Source organism: Cherax quadricarinatus, unplaced genomic scaffold, assembly GCF_038502225.1.
Source record: "Cherax quadricarinatus isolate ZL_2023a unplaced genomic scaffold, ASM3850222v1 Contig323, whole genome shotgun sequence".
Classification (NCBI taxonomy): domain Eukaryota; kingdom Metazoa; phylum Arthropoda; class Malacostraca; order Decapoda; family Parastacidae; genus Cherax; species Cherax quadricarinatus.
Genome location: NW_027195349.1, coordinates 186,489 through 205,081, shown reverse-complemented (window position 1 = coordinate 205,081; position 18,593 = coordinate 186,489). Strand labels below are relative to the sequence as shown.

The following is an 18,593-nucleotide window of genomic DNA, read 5'->3' as shown; positions in this document are numbered from 1 at the left end:
AAAAAGATCTACATTTTTTTACATACTTTCGGATGTTGAAAAAACGTATATATACGTTTTTACCATTTAAGGGTTAAGAAAAAACGGTTGGAGTTTTTTTTTTCTCATTATGCACTGCGTGCTCCAGGATTTTTTTTATATGGTGCACACTGACCACACAGACCCATTCTCTTACATGTGGGCCTACCAGCTTTCTCCTGCCTGATTTGAAGCCGCTAGAATTTATGAGTATATATACGTCAAACACGGTACCTCGTAAACGTATATATACGGTCGTGACAGTCAAAGGGTTAAAGCAGCATTAGCTTATGTACAGTTCTGTATCAGGATGTTAATGCTAGTTCATTGTGCTTTAATGGAAATGCAGATACACAGTTTTGTATCTTGTGTTCTAAATGTGTTTCAGGACTGTGAGTTGTCCTTTGAGGAGGGTGACCTGCTCTTTGTTGTGGACCGAAGTGACCCAAACTGGTGGCTGGCAAACCTGGATAACAAGAAGGGTTATATCCCTAGTAAATATGGTAGGATAACTTTGGGGTGTTAATGTTGCAGTTTTATAACTGTCGTGTAAACATGCCTCTGGCAAGACAGTGATGGAGTGAATGATGATGAAAGTTTTTTTCTTTTTCAGGCCACTCTACCTTGATGGGAAGCAGCTGATTTGTTAATAAAAAAAATAATAACTTCAGACCTTGCACTTTGTGTTATACTTAAGAACATCTAGTGTGTTATGCTTAACAATGTGTTATACTTGTGCAGTATAACATGTGGAGAACATTTAGTGTGTTACTGAAAATCTTTAGATAGTTATTCTTTAGCAGTGTAGAAAACCTTGCTATAACAGCCACATATATAATGGATTTTGGATACAATGAACAGAAAATTTGTTTGTACTTAAATTCGATACAATGGGCTAAGTTTGTTCTACCAAGGTTGTGTCTGTTAGTGAGAGAGAGAGAGAATGAGAGTATGAGAGAGAATATTAGAGAGACTGAGAGAGAAAGAGACTGAGACATTCTATCAGTCTCTGTCTTACTGTCTCTGTCTCCATCTGTCTAGCAGGCTTTCCATACAATGGAGCAAGACCTTAGCCCTTTCAAGGTCTGTGCCATAGTACAATAGCTTTGAGGTCAGGATCAGTGCCAGAAAACTACATGATAAGAAGAGAACATAAGAAAGAAGGAACACTGCAACAGGCCTACTGGCCTGTGTGAGGCAGGTCCAATTCTCCCACCGGCTTAAGCCAATGCCTTGACCTAGTGAGGTCAGACACGTCACTTAAGGGAGGAGCACGGCATCCAACCTAGTAGCACAAGCTAGTCAGGTCCAACTCACACCCACCCACACCCACTCATGTATTTATCGAAACTATTTTTAAAACTACACAACGTCTTAGCTTCTATGACGGTACTCCGGAGTTTGTTAAACTCATCCACAACTCTATTACCAAACCAGTGCTTTCCTATATCCTTCCTGAATCTGAATTTTTTCAGTTTAAAGCCATTGCTGCGAGTCCTGTCTATGTTAGATATTTTTAGCACGCTGTTTACATCCCCTTTATTTATTCCTGTTTTCCATTTATACAAGTCAATTATATCCCCCCTAATTCTACGTCTTTCTAGAGAGTGCAGATTCAGGGCTCTCAGTCTATCCTCATAGGGAAGATTTCTGATACATGGGATTAACTTTGTCATCCCCTTTGTACATTTTCCAGTGCGTTTATATCCATTCTGTAATACGGTGACCAAAACTGCGTAGCATGATCTAAATGAGGCTTAACCAAAGATATATAGAGTTAAAGGACAACCTGAGGACTTCTATTATTTATATTTCTTGCTATGAAGCCAAGGATTCTGTTCGCTTTATTGCGAACACTAATGCACTGTTATCTTGGTTTTAGATTACTGCTAACCAGGATTCCTAAATCCTTTTCACAATCTGTAATATTAAGAGCTACATTATTTATTATTTGTGTGTGAGTGAGGTGAAAGTGTTGAATGATGATGAAAGTATTTTCTTTTTGGGGATTTTCTTTCTTTTTGGGTCACTGTGCTTTGGTGGGAGACGGCCAACTTGTTAAAAAAAAAAATGTGGCATGGTTATTTTCCTGTCCAACATTTAGAACTTTGCATTTGTCTATATTAAACTGCATCTGCCACTTCTCCGACCACTGCATCAGTCTATTCAAATCATCCTGGAGTGCTCTAATGTCCTCATTAGAATGAATTGGACGGCCTATGTTGGTGTCATCAGCAAATTTGCTTATGTCGCTATTTATTCCCTCATCTATGTCGTTTATGTAGATTGTGAACAACAAGGGGCCCAACACTGACCCCTGTGGAACACTGCTTGTGACGTGCCCCCATTCTGATTTCTCCCCATTTATGCAAACTCTCTGCTGCCTATTTGTCAACCATACCTCTACCCAGGAAAAAAATTCTCCTCCTATTCTGTGTGCCTTAAGTTTCCTCAGTAGCCTCTGATGTGGAACTCTATCGAAAGCCTTACTGAAGTCCATATACACAGTATCATATTCAATACCATGATCTACCTCCTCAGATACCTTAGTGAAGAAAGTTAGTAAATTCATAAGGCAGGAATGCCCCTTTGTAAAACTGTGCTGAGATTCATTAACCCTTTCAGGGTCCAAGGCCCAAATCTGGAGTCACGCACCAGTGTCCAAGAATTTTCAAAAAAAAAATTTGTTATTTTTTCTTATGAAATCGTAGAGAATCTTTTTGTGAAGGTAATAAAACAAAAAGTACGAAATTTGGTGGAAAATTGACGAAATTATGCTCTCGTGAATTTTGATGTGTCAGCGATATTCTATCGATTGAGCACAAGAAATCGCCAAGTCAACTGTTTCAACTACAAAATAAAGTGATCGGAAATTGTTAATTTGGCCAATTTAACACAAAGTTCAAAATATTCCAATTTCAAAATAGGGTCCATAATAAACAATGTAGGCATTCCTGGCACTAAACTAACATTTCCTCTGTTCATTAGTTATGTTTTGAGGCTTTACAAATAAATTCCATTTTGATTTTTTATTCACATAATGAATTTTTATTCACACCAAAAAATAGAAGATTTACTGTTATGCAATACTGTAATAATTGTATAAATATCACCATATTTGTGAATGTATATTAGACCCACCAGCTGACGTGTATTAGATGTGTGAGGTCGTTTGTTTACTCTTGAATATCGGCAAAAATTTAACATTTCCGCTACTTTGAGCTCAGTTTCAAGCCATTTCCAGTGCTAAAACCAATCAAAATCATCTCTATTTCTGTAATATGTCTTCCATTCTATCAAATGAGACCAAGAAATCGCAAATACAACTATAAAAAACATACGAAAAAACACTGCAAAGTTGCTGTTTTAATCGAAAAATCATGATTTCAGTTTTTTTCTCTCATTATACACATTGTGCTGCAGGATCTGTTTTATGTGGTGCACACATACCACATAGATGTATTCTCTCATATCTAGGCCCAAATGTACCACTCACAGTTTATCAGAGTGAGCTGAGCTCATGGCGTAGATCTACGGTTTGGACACTCACCGTAAAGCCGTAGATCTACGGGACGGACCCTGAAAGGGTTAATCAATTTATGCCTGTTAAGATGGCTATGAATTCCTTTGGCAATTATTGATTCCATTAATTTTCCTACTGTGGAGGTAAGGCTTAATGGTCTATAGTTCAAAGCTAAGGACCTGTCACCTGCCTTGTTAATAGGTATTACATTTGCCATTTTCCACTTTATCAGGCGCTATGCTGTCTTTCTTGATCTGATCCGCCTCTGTGTGGACTCTAACTCCTTTTCCTTCCAAGGGAAATATTATTCCCAAACCTTCGGTGCCGCTATGGGCTCTCCTCTCTCTCCTGTCCTTGCTAATCTTTACATGGAATACTTCGAGACTGTTCTTCTTCCTACCCTCGATGTGCAACCTTCACTCTGGCTCCGCTATGTGGATGACATCTTTGCTCTGTGGCCTCATGACTCCAGTCTCTTCCAACCTTTTCTTGAAGCTCTTAACAATCTTGCCCCTTCCATTAAGTTTAAAGCTGAATGGGAATCTAATTCCTTACTTCCTTTCCTTGATGTCCATGTCCACCGCTCAGATACGGGTTTTTCCTTTTCCGTTTACCGTAAACCTATGCACAGTGGCATGTACATTCACTACTTTTCCTATCATGCTTCCCCTGTCAAGAAAAGTGTTCTTATCTCCCTCTTTCTCCGTGCCCTCCGCATCTGTGATCCTCAGTTCCTTCCAGCAGAAATTTCCACTCTTTATAATTCGTTCTCCCGTCTTGGCTACCCTTCCCATTTCATAGACTCTGCCCTCTCACGTGCTAAACGCAATTTCTTCTCTCCCAAACTCTCTACTCATGGGAACTCTTCTATCCTCTGCCTTCCCTACATTTCCGGTCTTTCTAATCTCAACAATTCTCTCCGTCCCTTAGACATCAAGCTTACCTTCCGCCAGACTAACACTCTTCGCACTAATCTCGTTCATACCTCTCCTCCCTCTACAGATGTTCCTGGTGTCTACTCTATTTCTTGCTCCTCCTGTCCTCTTCAATACTTTGGAGAAACTGGTCGATCTCTTTCTGACAGACTTAGGGAGCACAAAAATAGTGTTAGGCTTGCCGACACTAACAATGCTCTTTTCTGTCACGTCAGAGATCATAGCCATCCTATTGACTGGTCTTCTGCTAAAACTGTCTTCCCTACTTCCAACTCGAACAGTCGCCGTTTAGTTGAATCCTCTCTTATACACAACTTTCCTTGTATGAACCTTAGCCCTGGCTTCGTCTCTGTAGATGCCTTCCTCTCCCACTACATTGTAAAATGCTCCAAACTTCAGAACACCCGTGACTTAACCTGAATCCTCATTTTTTCTTCTTCTTCTTCTTTTTCTTCTTCCTCTTCCCCTTTCCTCTCTCCTTTTCTCCTCTGGGTTGTCTTTCTCTCTCCTGTCTCGTGTTTCTGTTCCTTCTTTATTTTATTTCACCACTTCCCCTTTCACGCACCTCGGTGTGCTTGCTCTCCCTCTGTGGGTTTCTAGCTCTCTTGCAGTGCTCCCCTTCCTTTGTATTTGACTGGCTCGTCTTCCTTATTTCCCACTTCTACCACTACCACTACTACTACCTCTTCTTCTTCTACTACATCTACTGATGAAATTAGACACATGTGCGGCGTCTGGTTGTCTTTGTTGTGGACGTTTCGCCATCCAGTGGCTGGCTGGATGGCGAAACGTCTACGGTGGGGATGCCCGGGTGTTGTGCATGTGTCATTTCATCCTGTCGGTATTATATACAATTCTTGTACTACTACTACTACTACTACTACTACCACTACTACTACCTCCACCTCTTCCTGCCTATATATAGCCGTCCTGCTCCTCCTCTGTTAGTGTGACTTTGTCAATGGTCCAAGTCGGACCGAAACGTCGTCGTAAGCTTCTTTTATGTGCGGGTTATTTGTGTATCATTCCAGTCACGGTATTGTGCCTTTTTGTTATTTACCTGGATAAGCTGTGCAAAAGTATCACTACCATTGGCTATTGCCTAATTTTGATAGTATCAAAATTGGCCTAAAATTGAGTATCAGTATCAGCAAAAATTTTGGTACTGTCCCATCTTTAAACATAATAATAGCTACAAAGTTACAAACAAACCCACTTAAAGAACGTGACACACAAGATCAGAGTACAGTACTGTACTGTATATTTTAATCTTTAACTAAGGCTTCCAGTCTGCTAAACAAGATAGTGATGGGTTCTTGAGACAAAGAATTGGGGATACCCTGTCTTTCCTTGGATTGAATCTGATTGCTTCCCATTCTCCAATGTGTTGTTTGACCCCTGTGGGTTTAGTGTTACCCCATAAAATAAATTTTGATGACATTTTGCTGTTTGAAGCTTTATCAAGTTAGTGACGATAAAGCTCTGCATAGAACTGAAAGTCACAATAAACCTGCCTCTGTACTTGTGATGTGATGTTCCATAATATTGGCATTACAGTATGTTTTTTGTATCTGGGACCTGAGTTGTGGTTCAAGAAATACAGTACTTCCTCCTAACTTCTGTGTCATTTGCTCCATGTGGTTTTGCTTGTTCCAGTGACCAGTGTTTATTATACTCTTGTATATAGCTTCAGAATTTCTTATTTTTCTTTGCAGTTAGTCTTGACAATGTAAAGGTGCCTATTATTGATGCTGCAAGACGTGGGAATCTGGCATTGCTGGAAGAATGCCTGGCAGCTGGTGTGTCAGTCAATGCCTTAGACAAGTCTGGTGCATCATCTCTGCATGCAGCAGCGCAAGGTGGACACATAGACTGTGTTCTAAGGCTGCTGAAAGAGCCCAAACTGGAGATTGACCTGCAGGTAAATGTCATTCTCAGTATCTTTGTAGCTGGTGGTAACCTGGTGTATTATACCAACAATGGACATAAATGGTATAAAATACAGACATGAAGGAAAAGTAGACAGAAATGCAGTACAGTATAATGCAATCCTTTATTGACTACGTCAAGTCATGAACAGATCTGTTTGTGACTTGATGAAAGGCCACTGTGTGGGCAAAACATAGTCAATAAAGGATTTCATTACAGGTACTCCTCACCTAACGACCTACCTATTTAACCCTTAAACTGTCCAAACAAATTTACGTTCGCATGCGTAGTGCTCCAAAAGTAGATCTATGTTTTTTTACATATTTTCAAATATAACAAAGAAAAAAAATTAGATCAAAGTTTTTTACACGTTTTCCAATGTAAAAAAAAAAAAAAAAAGATTGTTTTTTACATACTACAGGTCCTCCATCACAAATCCGGCATCATTGGGACCTGTAGTGTGCCGGATTACTGAGTTTGCCGAATTACAGAGTGGTTAGTTAGAATACACTTAATAAAATTAACCAGCTTGACTTACACAGTTCATTGAACATCGGCAAAAATCAAACATTTCCGCTACTTTGAGCTCAATTTCAAGGTACTTTTCGTCATGAAAGCAATCAAAATCATGTCTATTTCTGTAATATATCTTCCATCATAGTAGTAGGTTGGTAGACAGCAACCACCCAGGGAGGTACTACCGTCCTGCCAAGTGAGTGTAAAACGAAAGCCTGTAATTGTTTTACATGATGGTAGGATTGCTGGTGTCTTTTGCCTGTCTCATAAATATACAAGATTACAGGTATGTCTTGCTACTTCTACTTACACTTAGGTCACACTACACATACATGAACACATTTATTTATACACACTCATCTGAGTTTTCTTTGATTTTATCTTAATAGTTCTTGGTCTTATTACTTTTCCTTTTATATCCATGGGGAAGTGGAATAAGAATCTTTCCTCCGTAAGCCATGCGTGTTGTAAAAGTCAACTAAAATGCCGGGAACAATGGGCTAGTAACCCCTTTTCCTGTAAAGATTACTAAAAAGAATAAGAAGAAGAAAATTATCAAAGTGGGAAGTCTGAATGTGCATGGATGTTGTGCAGATGATAAGAAAGAGATGATGGTGGATGTTATGAATGAGAAGAAGCTGGATGTCCTGGCTTTAAGTGAAACAAAGCTGAAGGGGGTGGGAGAGTTTCAGTGGAGAGGAATAAATGGGATTAGGTCAGGGGTTTGAAATAGAGTTAGAGCTAAAGAAGGAGTAGCAATAATGTTGAAGGATAAGCTATGGCAGGAAAAGAGGGACTATTAATGTATTAATTCAAGGATTATGTGGAGTAAAATAAAGATTGGATGTGAAGTGGGTTATAATAAGCGTGTATGCACCTGGAGAAGAGAGAAGTGTAGAGGAGAGAGAGATTTTGGGAAATGTTGAGTGAATGCATGGGGAGTTTTGAATCAAGTGTGAGAGTAATGGTGGTTGGGGATTTCAATGCTAAAGTGGGTAAAAATGTTATGGAGGGAGTAGTAGGTAAATTTGGGGTGCCAGGGGTAAATGTAAATGGGGAGCCTTTAATTGAGCTATGTGTAGAAAGAGATTTGGTAATAAGTAATACATATTTTATGAAAAAAAGGATAAATAAATATACAAGGTATGATGTAGCACGTAATGAAAGTAGTTTATTAGATTATGTATTGGTGGATAAAAGGTTGATGGGTAGGCTCCAGGATGTACATGTTTATAGAGGGGCAACTGATATATCGGATCATTATTTAGTTGTAGCTACAGTTAGAGTAAGAGTTAGATGGGAAAAGAGGAAGGTGGCAACAACAAGTAAGAGGGAGGTGAAAGTGTATAAACTAAGGGAGGAGGAAGTTCGGGTGAGATATAAGCAATTATTGGCAGAAAGGTGGGCTAGTGCAAAGATGAGTAGTGGGGGGGTTGAAGAGGGTTGGAATAGTTTTAAAAATGCAGTATTAGAATGTGGGGCAGAAGTTTGTGGTTATAGGAAGGTGGGGGCAGGAGGAAATTGGAGTGATTGGTGGAATGATGAAGTAAAGGGTGTGATAAAAGAGAAAAAGGTAGCTTATGAGAGGTTTTTACAAAGCAGAAGTGTTATAAGAAGAGCAGAGTATATGGAGAGTAAAAGAAAGGTAAAGAGAGTGGTGAGAGAGTGCAAAAGGAGAGCAGATGAAAGAGTGGAAGAGGCACTGTCAAGAAATTTTAATGAAAATAAGAAAAAATTTTGGAGTGAGTTAAACAAGTTAAGAAAGCCTAGGGAAAGTATGGATTTGTCAGTTAAAAACAGAGTAGGGAAGTTAGTAGATGGGGAGATGGAGGTATTAGGTAGATGGCGAGAATATTTTGAGGAACTTTTAAATGTTAAGGAAGAAACAGAGGCAGTAATTTCATGCACTGGTCAGGGAGGTATACCATCTTTTAGGAGTGAAGAAGAGCAGAATGTAAGTGTGGGGAAGGTACGTGAGGCATTACGTAAAATGAAAGGGGGTAAAGCAGCTGGAACTGATGGGATCATGACAGAAATGTTAAAAGCAGGGGGGGATATAGTGTTGGAGTGGTTGGTACTTTTGTTTAATAAATGTATGAAAGAGGGGAAGGTACCTAGGGATTGGCGGAGAGCATGTATAGTCCCTTTATATAAAGGGAAAGGGGACAAAAGAGACTGTAAAAATTATAGAGAAATAAGTTTACTGAGTATACCAGGAAAAGTGTACGGTAGGGTTATAATTGAAAGAATTAGAGATAAGACAGAATGTAGGATTGCGGATGAGCAAGGAGGTTTCAGAGTGGGTAGGGGATGTGTAGATCAAGTGTTTACATTGAAGCATATATGTGAACAGTATTTAGATAAAGGTAGGGAAGTTTTTATTGCATTTATGGATTTAGAAAAGGCATATGATAGAGTGGATAGAGGAGCAATGTGGCAGATGTTGCAAGTATATGGAATAGGTGGTAAGTTATTAAATGCTGTAAAGAGTTTTTATGAGGATAGTGAGGCTCAGGTTAGGGTGTGTAGAAGAGAGGGAGACTACTTCCCGGTAAAAGTAGGTCTTAGACAGGGATGTGTAATGTCACCATGGTTGTTTAATATATTTATAGATGGGGTTGTAAAGGAAGTAAATGCTAGGGTGTTCGGGAGAGGGGCGGGATTAAATTTTGGGGAATCAAATTCAAAATGGGAATTGACACAGTTACTTTTTGCTGATGATACTGTGCTTATGGGAGATTCTAAAGAAAAATTGCAAAGGTTAGTGGATGAGTTTGGGAATGTGTGTAAAGGTAGAAAGTTGAAAGTGAACATAGAAAAGAGTAAGGTGATGAGGGTATCAAATGAATTAGATAAAGAAAAATTGGATATCAAATTGGGGAGGAGGAGTATGGAAGAAGTGAATGTTTTCAGATACTTGGGAGTTGACGTGTCGGCGGATGGATTTATGAAGGATGAGGTTAATCATAGAATTGATGAGGGGAAAAAAGGTGAGTGGTGCGTTAAGGTATATGTGGAGTCAAAAAACATTATCTATGGAGGCAAGGAAGGGAATGTATGAAAGTATAGTAGTACCAACACTCTTATATGGGTTTGAAGCTTGGGTGGTAAATGCAGCAGTGAGGAGACGGTTGGAGGCAGTGGAGGTGTCCTGTTTAAGGGCAATATGTGGTGTAAATATTATGCAGAAAATTCGGAGTGTGGAAATTAGGAAAAGGTGTGGAGTTAATAAAAGTATTAGTTAGAGAGCAGAAGAGGGGTTGTTGAGGTGGTTTGGTCATTTAGAGAGAATGGATCAAAGTAGAATGACATGGAAAGCATATAAATCCATAGGGAGAGAGGGGGTAAAGGAGGTTTTGTGGGCAAGGGGTTTGGACTTCCAGCAAGCGTGCATGAGCGTGTTAGATAGGAGTGAATGGAGACTAATGGTACTTGGGACCTGACGATCTGTTGGAGTGTGAGGAGGGTAATATTTAGTGAAGGGATTCAGGGAAACCGGTTATTTTCATATAGTCGGACTTGAGTCCTGGAAATGGGAAGTACAATGCCTGCACTTCAAAGGAGTGGTTTGGGATATTGGCAGTTTGGAGGGATATGTTGTGTATCTTTATATGTGTATGCTTCTAAACTGTTGTATTCTGAGCACCTCTGCAAAAACAGTGATAATGTGTGAGTGTGGTGAAAGTGTTGAATGATGATGAAAGTATTTTCTTTTTGGGGATTTTCTTTCTTTTTTGGGTCACCCTGCCTTGGTGGGAGACGGCCGACTTGTTAAAAAAAAAAAAAACACAAGTACAGTTACATAGAATTATCATACATAGCAGCATATGTGTAGAGAACCTAGGATAACCCAAAAAAAGTCAGACAGTGACTTATTTCCATTGGGGTCCTTTTACCTTATTATAATATAAATGTTATAATATTTTCTTATTATTCTATAATGAAGATAACATCTTATTATCATACTAAAAAGACTATCTACTACACGAGGGTCATTAACCCCTTCAGGGTCCAAGGCCCAAATCTGAAGTGGTGCCCCAGTGTCCAAGAATTTAAAAAAAAAAATTTTGTTATTTTTTCTTATGAAATGGCAGAGAATCTTTTTGTGAAGGTAATAAAACAAAAAGTACGAAATTTGATGGAAAATTGACGAAATTATGCTCTCGCGAATTTTGATGTGTCAGCGATATTTACGAATCGGTGATTTTGCCGACTTTGACTTCCATTTTAGGCCAATTACATTACTCCAGTCAACCAAATTCTTAGCTATTTCACTAGTATTACTTCTATTCTATCGATTGAGCACGAGAAATCGCCAAGTCAACTGTTTCAACTACAAATTAAAGTGATCGGAAATTGTTAATTTGGCTAATTTAACACAAAGTTCAAAATATTCCAATTTCAAAATAGGGTCCAGAATAAACAATGTAGGTATTCCTGGAACTAAACTAACATTTCCTCTGTTCATTAGTTACATTTTGAGGCTTTACAAATAAATTCCATTTTTATTTTTTATTCACATAATGAATTTTTATTCACACCAAAAAATAGAAGATTTACTGTTATGCAATACTGTAATAATTGTATAAATATCATCACCATATTTGTGAATGCATATTAGACCCACCAGCTGGCGTGTATTAGACGTGTGAGGTCGTTTGTTTACTCTTGAATATCGGCAAAATTTTAACATTTCTGCTACTTTGAGATCAGTTTTAAGCCATTTCCAGTGCTAAAACCAATCAAAATCATCTCCATTTCTGTAATATGTCTTCCATTCTATCAAATGAGACCAAGAAATCGCAAATAGAACTATAAAAAACATACGAAAAAACACTGCAAAGTCGCTGTTTTAATTGAAAAATCATGATTTCATTTTTTTTCTCTCATTATACATAGTGTGCTGCAGGATCTGTTTTATGTGGTGCACACATACCACATAGATGTATTCTCTCATATCTAGGCCCAAATGTACCACTCACAGTTTATCAGAGTGAGCTGAGCTCATGGCGTAGATCTACGGTTTGGACCCTGAACGTAAAGCCGTAGATCTACGGGACGGACCCTGAAAGGGTTAAGACTATCTACAATACGAGGGTCACTATCTACAATACGAGTGACATACTACTGTATAGAAAGGCACTTGTTATGCTGAGTATTTCAAGAAAATTAGGTCAGTGTCCCAGGATAACACCCACACTAGTCGACTAACACCCAGGTACCCATTTACTGATGGGTAAACATAGACAACAGGTGTAAAGAAACACGCCTAATGTTTCTACCCTGCCTGGGAATCGAATATTTACCAAAAATCATGTATGGCTAATCCAAGCCAGGTACTAAAAATAAGCCACGTTGACTTTTTTTGGGTTATCCTAGGTTCTCTACACATATGCTGCTATGTGTGATAATCTATAGAGAGAAAATAACTTTTTTGTTTCATGTTTATGGTGGAGTACGAGTGTATATCACAGTTAGCCCTGTGCTACACTCCGTTTTCTCTAATATAAGCCCCCAAGACAAGGATAGGAGAATGGTATTTGTTTACCATATCCTCTTCATACCTCCGTCGAACTGCTCAGTGTTATGCCAAATATTATTCATTCTGGAGTATTTAACATGTTTTATGTTATTTATATTGTTTATTATGTCATATTAAATCAATTGTGATAGGCAAATAAGCTGTAGTGTTGATATTAGCATAATAATAAAGCATATTCTTCTGCTTCATGAGACTGAGCTCATAGTAACCGACAGAGGCTTCAAAGCCACCTTACTTTTTATGAACAATGTACGGTGTATGTGCTTTACACAACGAGAAGGATTTCTTTTATTCATTGGAACTATGGGTAGGGCTAAAAGTAAGCAGGTTATAACAATAAATGGAGAAAAATAAATTGGAATGACTTATGCAGCAAGTAGCACCACCAAACAGTACCAGCAGGTTGGTGTGGCGACCCTGGAAATTTGAAATTATGCTAGCCAAAATTAGTGCCGAATAACTGATTGCCAGATTTGTGATGGCGGACCTGCACTTTCAAATGTTGAAAAAATGTAGATCTACGTTTGGACAGTTTAAGGGTTAACGACCGCTCGAACTTACAATCAGCCCTCCGTCCAGTGTACTGTATGTGTATTTTACCTTTTTATTGTTTTTAATGCCTAGTTCTGTTTTTAACCCTTTGACTGTCGCAGCCGTATATATACGTCTTACGAGGTACCGTGTTTGACGTATATATAAATTCTGGCAGCTTCAAATCAAGAAGGAGAAAGCTGGTAGGCCCACATGTGAATGAATGGGTCTGTGTGGTCAGTGTGCACTACATAAAAAAAATCCTGGAGCACGCAGTGCATAATGAGAAAAAAAAAACTCCGACCGTTTTTTTTTAATTAAAATGCCGACTTTGTGGTCTATTTTTGTATAGTATTTATGGTTGTATTCTCGTTTTCTTGGTCTCATTTGATAGAATGGAAAACATATTATGGAAATAGAGGTGATTTTGATTGATTTTGCTATAAAAAGAACCTAGAAATAGAGCTCAAAGTAAGGGAAATGTTTGATTTTTGCCAATGTTCAAAAGTAAACAAATGATGCCATTGTCCAATAAATGTCCAACTAGCCATATATGCAGTCATAAATGGGTTGATGTTATTTATACAATTATTACAGTATTGCAGTAGTCTGCATAAGAGTAAATCTTGTATTTTTTGTTTGAATAAAAATTAAAAATAGAAAGCAAGAGTAATATCAGAGGGGCCTCGAGACATGACTGATGAACAAAGAAAATGGTATTTTAGAGCCAGGAATGTCTGCATTGTTCATTCTGTACCTTATTTTGAAATTGTCATATTTTTTAGTTTTCGTGAAATTGGCCAAATTGCAAATTTCTGACCATATTATTACTTGACTTAAGAAATCGTAATGACACGATTGCAAATAAACCATACCCCCGGCCGGGATTGAACCCGCGGTCATAGAGGGGCTGGAGTTTTGAGACTCTATGACCGCGGGTTCAATCCCGGCCGGGGGTATGGACCATATTATTAGTTAGTTGAAATCGGTAAACGGGCAGTTTTTTGTACTCAATCGATAGAAAAAATGGAGTTCTAAAGAAATGGCTATGAGTTTGGTTGACTGGAACAATGGAATTAGCCGAAAATAGGGCTCAAAGTGGGCGAAATCGCCGATTTGTAAACAGCGCTGAGGTCGCTAACTTCGCGAGAGCATAATTCCATCAGTTTTCCATCAAATTTCGTTTTTTTGGTGTCATTACAATCGGGAAAAGATTCTCTATCATTTCATAAGAAAAAATAATTTTTTTTTTTTTGAAATTTTGCGACACCAGGAGACACTTCAGGATTGGGGATTGCGACAGTCAAAGGGTTAATATACAGTGGAACCTCTGCTTGCGAGTTTAATCCGTTCTGTGACCTACCTCGTAACTTGATCTGCTCGTATGCTTAGTCAATTTTCCTCATTTAAATTAATTGAAATGCCTTTAATTCATTCCAGCAGAATTCCTGCTATCTGGAGGCATGACAAAATACTTGAATATGATGATAATATCAACTCTACAGCTATATTTATCTATCACAATTAATCTAATATGACATGATAAACAATATAATTAACATAGAAACCTGATATATACTCTAGAATGATTAAAATGTGTCATTATGTGACAAGCGGTGGCGGCCATTCCCACTCCTGTTGTTGTGGTGTTCACTTTGCCATCTTGTGGCGGCATTTGTTGTTTTGTTGCGTTCTGAAGCTCACTTGTTATTATAGCACTATTACTATTATAATTATGAAGGGATTCAGGGAAACCAGCAGGCCGGACTTGAGTCCTGGAGATGGGAAGTACAGTGCCTGCACTCTGAAGGAGGGGTGTTAATGTTGCAGTTTAAAAACTGTAGTGTAAAGCACCCTTCTGGCAAGACAGTGATGGAGTGAATGATGGTGAAAGTTTTTCTTTTTCGGGCCACCCTGCCTTGGTGGGAATCGGCCAGTGTGTTAATAATAAAAATATTATAATTATTATTATAGTATTATTGTATTTCTGTTATACGTATTTTTTTTTTTTTTTTTTTAAACAAGTCGGCCATCTCCCACCGAGGCAGGGTGACCCAAAAAGAAAGAAAATCCCCACTTTCACCTCACTCACACATAATCACTGTTTTTTGCAGAAGTGCTCAGAACACAACAGTTTAGAAGCATATACGTATAAAGATACACAACATATCCCTCCAAACTGCTAATATCCCAAAACCCCTCCTTTAGAGTGCAGGCATTGTACTTCCCATTTCCAGGACTCAAGTCCAGCTATATAAAAATAACCGGTTTCCCTGAATCCCTTCACTAAATATTACCCTGCTCACACTCCAACAGATCGCCAGGTCCCAAATACCATTCGTCTCAATTCACTCCTATCGAACATGCTCATGCACGCCTGCTGGAAGTCCAAACCCCTCGCCCACAAAACCTCCCTTACCCCTTCCTTCCAACCTTTTTGAGGACGACCCCTACCCTGCCTTCCTTCTCCTACAGATTTAAATGCTCTCCATGTCATTCTACTTTGATCCATTCTCTCTAAATGACCAAACCACCTCAACAACCCCTCTTCAGCCCTCTCACTAATACTTTTATTAACTCCACACCTTCTCCTAATTTCCACACTCTGAATTTTCTGCATAATATTTACACCACACATTGCCCTTAGACAGGACATATCCACTGCCTCCAACCGCCTCCTCGCTGTTGCATTCACAACCCAAGCTTCACACCCATATAAGAGTGTTGGTACTACTATACTTTCATACATTTCCTTCTTTGCCTCCATAGATAACGTTTTTTGACTCCACATATACCTCAATGTACCACTCACCTTTTTTCCCTCATCAATTCTATGATTAGCCTCATCCTTCATAAATCCATCTGCCGACACGTCAACTCCCGAGTATCTAAAAACATTCACTTCTTCCATATTTCTCCTCCCCAATTTGATATCCAATTTTTCTTTATCTGAATCATTTGATACCCTCATCACCTTACTCTTTTCTATGTTCACTTTCAACTTTCTACCTTTACACACACTCCCAAACTCATCCACTAACCTTTGCAATTTTTCTTTAGAATCTCCCATAAGCACAGTATCATCAGCAAAAAGTAACTGTGTCAATTTCCATTTTGTATTTGATTCCCCATAATTTAATCTCACCCCTCTCCCAAACACCCTAGCATTTACTTCTTTTACAACCCCATCTATAAATATATTAAACAACCATGGTGACATTACACATCCCTGTCTAAGACCTACTTTTACTGGGAAGCAGTCTCCCTCTCTTCTACATACCCTAACCTGAGCCTCACTATCCTCATAAAAACTCTTTACAGCATTTAGTAACTTACCACCTATTCCATATACAGTGGACCCCCGGTTAACGATATTTTTTCACTCCAGAAGTATGTTCAGGTGCCAGTACTGACCGAATTTGTTCCCATAAGGAATATTGTGAAGTAGATTAGTCCATTTCAGACCCCCAAACATACACGTACAAACGCACTTATATAAATACACTTACATAATTGGTCGCATTCGGAGGTTATCGTTATGCGGGGGTCCACTGTACTTGCAACATCTGCCACATTGCTCCCCTATCCACTATATCATATGCCTTTTCTAAATCCATAAATGCAATAAAAACTTCCCTACCTTTATCTAAATACTGTTCACATTTATGCTTCAATGTAAACACTTGCTCTACACATCCCCTACCCACTCTGAAACCTCCTTGCTCATCCGCAATCCTACATTCTGTCTTGCCTCTAATTCTTTCAATAATAACCCTACCGTACACTTTTCCTTGTATACTCAGTAAACTTTTTTTATTTATTTTTTTTATTATCACACCGGCCGATTCCCACCAAGGCAGGGTGGCCCGAAAAAGAAAAACTTTCACCATCATTCACTCCATCACTGTCTTGCCAGAAGGGTGCTTTACACTACAGTTTTTAAACTGCAACATTAACACCCCTCCTTCAGAGTGCAGGCACTGTACTTCCCATCTCCAGGACTCAAGTCCGGCCTGCCGGTTTCCCTGAATCCCTTCATAAATGTTACTTTGCTCACACTCCAACAGCACGTCAAGTATTAAAAACCATTTGTCTCCATTCACTCCTATCAAACACGCTCACGCATGCCTGCTGGAAGTCCAAGCCCCTCGCACACAAAACCTCCTTTACCCCCTCCCTCCAACCCTTCCTAGGCCGACCCCTACCCCGCCTTCCTTCCACTACAGACTGATACACTCTTGAAGTCATTCTGTTTCGCTCCATTCTCTCCACATGTCCGAACCACCTCAACAACCCTTCCTCAGCCCTCTGGACAACAGTTTTGGTAATCCCGCACCTCCTCCTAACTTCCAAACTACGAATTCTCTGCATTATATTCACACCACACATTGCCCTCAGACATGACATCTCCACTGCCTCCAGCCTTCTCCTCGCTGCAACATTCATCACCCACGCTTCACACCCATATAAGAGCGTTGGTAAAACTATACTCTCATACATTCCCCTCTTTGCCTCCAAGGACAAAGTTCTTTGTCTCCACAGACTCCTAAGTGCACCACTCACTCTTTTTCCCTCATCAATTCTATGATTCACCTCATCTTTCATAGACCCATCCGCTGACACGTCCACTCCCAAATATCTGAATACGTTCACCTCCTCCATACTCTCTCCCTCCAATCTGATATTCAATCTTTCATCACCTAATCTTTTTGTTATCCTCATAACCTTACTCTTTCCTGTATTCACCTTTAATTTTCTTCTTTTGCACACCCTACCAAATTCATCCACCAATCTCTGCAACTTCTCTTCAGAATCTCCCAAGAGCACAGTGTCATCAGCAAAGAGCAGCTGTGACAACTCCCACTTTGTGTGTGATTCTTTATCTTTTAACTCCACGCCTGTTGCCAAGACCCTCGCATTTACTTCTCTTACAACCCCATCTATAAATATATTAAACAACCACGGTGACATCACACATCCTTGTCTAAGGCCTACTTTTACTGGGAAAAAATTTCCCTCTTTCCTACATACTCTAACTTGAGCCTCACTATCCTCGTAAAAACTCTTCACTGCTTTCAGTAACCTACCTCCTACACCATACACTTGCAACATCTGCCACATTGCCCCCCTATCCACCCTGTCATACGCCTTTTCCAAATCCATAAATGCCACAAAGACCTCTTTAGCCTTATCTAAATACTGTTCACTTATATGTTTCACTGTAAACACCTGGTCCACACACCCCCTACCTTTCCTAAAGCCTCCTTGTTCATCTGCTATCCTATTCTCCGTCTTACTCTTAATTCTTTCAATTATAACTCTACCATACACTTTACCAGGTACACTCAACAGACTTATCCCCCTATAATTTTTGCACTCTCTTTTATCCCCTTTGCCTTTATACAAAGGAACTATGCATGCTCTCTGCCAATCCCTAGGTACCTTACCCTCTTCCATACATTTATTAAATAATTGCACCAACCACTCCAAAACTATATCCCCACCTGCTTTTAACATTTCTATCTTTATCCCATCAATCCCGGCTGCCTTACCCTCTTTCATTTTACCTACTGCCTCACGAACTTCCCCCACACTCACA

General features: G+C 39.2%; 1 protein-coding gene across 1 annotated transcript in view; it reads left to right on the top strand.

Annotated features, from left to right (window-relative positions):
- Nucleotides 1-406: 406 nt before the first annotated feature.
- Nucleotides 407-18,593, top strand: part of LOC128697694 (osteoclast-stimulating factor 1) — a gene marked incomplete at its 5' end in the record, with an annotated part of 80,447 nt that continues 62,260 nt past the window's right edge. Inside the window, 2 exon segments of the mRNA XM_070080327.1 lie at nucleotides 407-521; nucleotides 6,192-6,397. Coding sequence (XP_069936428.1) covers nucleotides 407-521; nucleotides 6,192-6,397 — 321 coding nt within the window.